At 34.8% G+C, this 5,840-nt stretch overlaps 1 protein-coding gene across 1 annotated transcript in view; it reads left to right on the forward strand.

The window, feature by feature from the left end:
• LOC101845053 (ankyrin-2) overlaps positions 1–4,552 on the forward strand; it is a 17,889-nt gene extending 13,337 nt beyond the window's left edge. The window contains exons 7-8 of the mRNA XM_005089677.3: positions 1,273–1,320; positions 1,993–4,552. Of these exons, the coding sequence (XP_005089734.1) occupies positions 1,273–1,320; positions 1,993–2,145 (201 nt within the window). The 3' untranslated portion in view covers positions 2,146–4,552. The remainder of the gene's footprint in view (positions 1–1,272; positions 1,321–1,992) is intronic.
• The last annotated feature ends 1,288 nt before the right edge of the window (positions 4,553–5,840 follow it).

A 5,840-nucleotide genomic window follows, 5' to 3' on the forward strand; every position in this document is an offset into this window, starting at 1 on the left:
CGGCTGACTGGTCTCATGCAATCAGCTAAGCGAATAATGGTTCACGATGCAGTTGCAATGGATGGTTTCCGGGAATAGATACAGTTCGTTGTGGGAGAAAAATGAGCGAAGCCACGTCTACGCGGGCTGTTCACCTGGAAGCGACCTCGTTGAATCCAAGCTTTCTGATTTAAGTGCTTGTTGAATTCGGGTTATTTTTATTGATTTTAAAGAAGAAAAAAACCCAGGGAATCCATCTCCTCTCGTTGAATCTGAGTTCTCGTTGAATCCGAGCTCGTTGAATCCGAGTTCCACTGTAGTAACTTGTGTGTTTTAATCTTATAAGCCGGAAGAGCACATGAGTCAGACATAATGTATTGCATATTCTAAGTGGCAAGCTCAATTACTTTTTTTGTGTGGAGGTTTAGTCCTTTTTTATCTATGTATGTTTTTGTCATTGTGTTTTTACAAAGAAACATTTGCCATAGCCAGGAAAATCAAGCAAAAGTCTTTAACTTAGGAACAGCCTGAAAAAAAAAAATAATATTGACTTTTTGTGTATTTGATAGCATATCAGTTTTATTTCTTTAGTAAATTTTTCTGTTTGAAAATCAAAAAGCGATGAATAGGCTGACTAAAGATGTTGTTTTTGAAGCTTCTTTTTGTTAGTACCTTTGAAAGTTGGAGAAATAAAAAAGTAACAAGTTTTTATTATGCACTAATAGTTTTCCATCATGTATAATATAGATTGAAAACTCATTTTCCATTTTATTCCAATTCAGAATGGCATATCACTTTGTGTAGTATTTACCCAAAAACATCCTTATTAGAAATACCTCCTTTTTTTCACATTTTTTCTTAGTTTTATGTCTCTTGAAGTTCGAAAACCTAAATGTGTGTCAAAATCTATGTCAGAGGAGATCAAGATATTAACAAAATGTGATTGCAATACTCTTTGGAATGGAAGGACTTTCCTATTTGACTGTCCATCCAAAGTACCCTCAAAATGATGATATGTCCTGTTTTTCTAAGACACCACACCAATGTTAGATTACCTTATACGATAGGCCTACTGAATTGAAGGCTTTGAGTATTAGATAAAAAAAGTTTAAAAATATATTGAAATCTAATGTTATTTGGTCCAGGATTTGCAAATTGATGACAATATTATTGCTACAGAGGAAGTTTGCATTATCATTTGAAGTTCTTTTGAATTGGTTCAGTGATGAGGTCTTTGAGTAAGTTATGTCTCGGATATTGATCTGCTAATCTTTGATATCTTTATCTTTTCAGGGTTCTGGACTGCGACAGCAGAGAGAATTAGGACATGGTATTAACATGGTAAGCTTTTGTCTGTGACTGGTCTATTATGTTAAAATACTCATATAATGTTCGTTTGAAATACTCGGGTCAGGCTCATATTATCAAAATGACGTATAACCATGTACAGCTAGATAATTTAGAGCTTGATTAAATGGTGGAGGATAGTCAAGTCTTTTTAAGTTTGCTCTGAATAAATAAACAGTTATAACAACAGCCAACATAGATTTGGAATGTACATCCTTTTATGCTTTGAACAATTTTGAGTTGCTATCAGTTTGGAATTGTGTTTTGATTAATACTTCATGAGTAATTATGGATGTTATGTATTTACAATTGTTATATTTCATGTGAGATGAGATAAGACTAATCTTTATTGTCTAGCCACAGGTATATATTGGTTTAGTGTTCTCCCCCACCCCCCTCACCCCCTCCCCCCCACACACACACACACTCACACACACATACACATGCATGCATGCACACAATCACACGCACACACACCCACACACTCTCTCTCTCTCTTCTACACATACATACATTTACGCTTACATTCACAAACAGACCGTCAATCACCTACATAATATGATGTAAATGAACAATTTTTAACAGTTGTAATGTTTAAGTTGGTTGATACACAATTAGTATTCGGATAGTATTCTGATAATGCAGTTGAAGCTTTGCATCATTTAGGCGGAGTACAAACCAGCAGCTAGACATGGCGGTGATGAGGGAAACAGTTACCTGGCAGCCATGTCTGGGGACGTTCTTGCTGATGAGACAGAGCCCCAGCTACGAGTCAACGGCATGAATAGTTCCCAGCCGCAGTATTCTATCTGGAAATAAAGCAGGACGCACTGATACCAACAGCTTGTTGATATGATAGTTGATTTACAGCCTTGAAACCGTCCTTGACAGCTGATATTTAATGACTTATAGTCATTAGTGAACCATGGCAGAAATTTGTGGTGGTGAATAATGTGACGGTTTGACAAAATTCTTCCTTTAAAATTTTATTGTTATGTGTTTTCTGAGAAATAAGAATGATATGTTTTCTCAGAAATAAGAATAATTCAAGATCACATAACTGACAGTCGGAATGAATGTTTAAATGATAAGAAGTTTATTTGAGCAAGTATTTCTGACATGATGTACTAAACACTGTGATTATGGGAGTCTTTCATAATTTGAAGGCATTTCTTTAAGGAGGATTTGTGAAGAGTCGAATTTCTGCTTAACATTGTTGGATTGATAACAACGACAAAACTGCTAATGCAAACTTGCAAAGCACTGCCTTTTCTGTTTTAGGCTGTCTTTCTTGAAATCAGTATTAAAGCAGTTTTGCATTAATAGGTACTGCATAGTGAATGGAATTTTTGCTAGTGAAAGATGCATGGTTTGAAAAGTTGTGGTATGAAAACGTATATTTTTGGAGCGTTCTCGGCAATCCGTTGTAAACTTGTTCACATTGCTTTTTATGTAAAAAGTTTTACTTCATTTGATCCAGTATTGTTGATATTTTTAGAAATAATGATGTAATCTTGAAGTTACTAATAATGTGGGTCTGGACCGGAAAGCTTACAGCAGATAATGATATAATTTTCCCTGTTTCCATTTTGATTTTAAAGCGTTTCTCTTTCTACCTTAAGGACATGAACGCAGGCATTAGTGTGTGCCAACCTTACTTTTTTGCACTCTCAGTATGAAAATCTAACAGTGGACCCAAATGGGCCATAGTGTATGGGTCTTGTAGTTTCAGAAAATCAAGGATCAAAAGGTTAAAGATAAAACAATTATCTTGAAACCCTACTTCAGAGTATTACTTTTTGGAGGCTTGAATAAGAATATTGTTATCTTGCCGCTGGTTTAAAGTGATTGTCTTGTTGTATAGGCAACTATGAAATAATAGGTCCTACTTCATTAGGCCATCTGATTTTTTTGGGTCTTTTTATAGAGTTGGTTGTCGTTAACCACTTTTGAGGTTGTTCATATTTTTAATCAAAATTTATAATAGCATCTAAATCAGACAATTTAGGATGATTTTACAGTTCTTTGCTAGTGAGAAACTTTTCTTTTCAAACATTTGCATGCCTATATGGTCACTCTAGTCTTCTTCTGTGTGCTATCAGTTGATTCTTTTGCTTGCCCAATGTTGTTGTGATTTTGAATTCACTGTTTAAATGTTGTATAGTCACATCATTTGGCACAAGACATTTATTTATTGTTTCATTTTTGTCCAGTATTTTTGAAATGTCAAAAAAAAAGTATTTGACTTTATAAACACGGAACAACACTCACGGGGTTAGTCTGGAAATCCCCGCAAACATGGAAGTACACTGTCAGCGTTCATCAGTATTTCTCGTATTTTCCATTATCTCTGCCAAACCTTTTACTGAACTAAAATAAGTCATTCATTCATGATTCCTATATTTTCAGTGTCTGCATGCAATAAACATTGATTTCATGTATGACTTGAATATATTCCTATACATCCAGGGTGGTTTACATACGCTGTAGTAATGACAAGTAAAAATTTCTCCCCAAAAATGTCTTGTATTAAATTGAGAACTCAGAGAAATGGTCATTTCACTCAGCTCAGATGAAGCATCTACAGTTGAAGGAAAAGGATACCAATTCAATTAAACATTCATGTTCATATTATGGCAGTAAAATACATGGTTTTTTTTCAATTGAATAAAGAGTTAAACATTTTTATCTTTGAAACAAGACTTGCCAGTCTCTTTATAAAATGGACTCATTTTGCTTCTATTGAAAGAAATCCCATTAGCATGCCTTTATCTACCTCCTTTGGACCTGGGTGTACATCTGTGTAAGGGCTGCCTATATGTATGTCAAACACAGAAAAATATGATTGGCTTCAAATAAAAGGAACTCAAGCCGTGGGATCCTGTAGGATCAGGCATCCAGGGATCTAAGAATTAATATATTTCTTTGTTCTTGTGATTTTGAAACAACATCAACAATGAATACTCATTACAGTATTGGAATAAAAGTGAAAAGCAATATGTGTAATACTCTTTAGGTGACTGGGCATTGGTATAATTGTAAATATGTGTACTTCAGTCCGGTGCTGTACTTACAATCTTTAATTGATTGTCCCTATCTTCTTGGCATGGACATTGTCTAAAATGTTTTGTAAAATCTCTTCTTTCACTATGTGGTAAATCTTACATTTTTGGTATCAATTAATTGATATTTTTGTTGTAGTGAAAACTTAAAAGTGAGATATCAATTCACATGGCTTTCTTTAATTGTGTACACTGGCTAGCTTTTGGTTGTGTATGAATAATTAACAAAGCCCTCTTGAAGGGTTTCATTTTATTCAAGTCGTAATGTTTTTGAGAAATATGCTCTCCATGCTCTTGCATCAATAGACACAAACGCTGTGTCTTATGTTCTACATTGATAGCCCTATATATTTATTGACATCTGTATTGATATAGATCTAGTTTTGTATTAGCATTAAAAGAAAAATATTGAACTGATAGGACAAAATCATAATTGGCTGTTTAATCAATCCTGAATACTTTGAAAGAGAATTGTGTTGGTTATGTAAAGTTGTATTTTGTTTTGTATTTTGTGCTGAAATATTGTAAAGTTGTATTTTGTTTTGTATTTTGTGCTGAAATATTGTAAACTGATTGATCTCATGTATGTTATCATTGTCATTGTTTTCAACCTCTCTTTGTACTTTGGTTCTTGTTTGCAAAGTTTTGAATCTTTTCTCTATCTATCTATCTATCTATCTATCTATCTATCTATCTATATATATATATATATATAGCATCATGATCTTTGCAGCATTAGTAGCCTAAAGAATTGATTCACTTCAAAGCATCTTATCAAAGCTTTCAGATTATAACAAAGAATAGCGGCAAATATGAAAATTTTTATTTTAGTGTCTCAATCTAGCTAGAAAATTTCTATGTGAATTATGTATCTAAACATGGTGGGGAGGCTATTTTGGCTTTTAAAAGTTCGATAACTCCCCCGGGGCAGTGCCACTGACTGTAGTGTCTTTAGGCCATTCCCAAAGGGGGGAAATTTCTCGTTCAAGCACAGTAGAATTGTAAATGGGCTGATTCATGTCACGCTCATAACTGTGCCTGATCTACAACAGGGAACTGCTGCGTCTTTTTTCCTAATCCTTACTATTGTCATTTTCCTCTACTTCTTTTGTATGTTTGTCACACTCTTGGGACCAGCTATTTCCGGGGTGCCTTGATAGTCGAAGCAGACCTTGTGCTGCTGAAGCTAGAGAGGTGAGCAGAGTAAGTCTGATTCCCTGTAAAGATTTCTCTTTTGACACCCACCCATTGGCGCTCGTATGACCTTATGCAGTTGCGAGCACCGTAACACCCTCTACTATAAAAAAAAAGTTTGATAAAAATGATGAAGAATGTTACCCGTGTTTGGGGGAAGGGGGTGGGGGGGAGAGAAGATATCTTTTCAAGGGGAAACACTCAGAAGTGTGTATACATATTTGTTTCTATTCTGATTGCTTCCCTTTGGTAGTGTAC

The sequence above is a fragment of the Aplysia californica genome, unplaced genomic scaffold (genome assembly GCF_000002075.1).
Source record: "Aplysia californica isolate F4 #8 unplaced genomic scaffold, AplCal3.0 scaffold00008, whole genome shotgun sequence".
NCBI lineage: Eukaryota > Metazoa > Mollusca > Gastropoda > Aplysiida > Aplysiidae > Aplysia > Aplysia californica.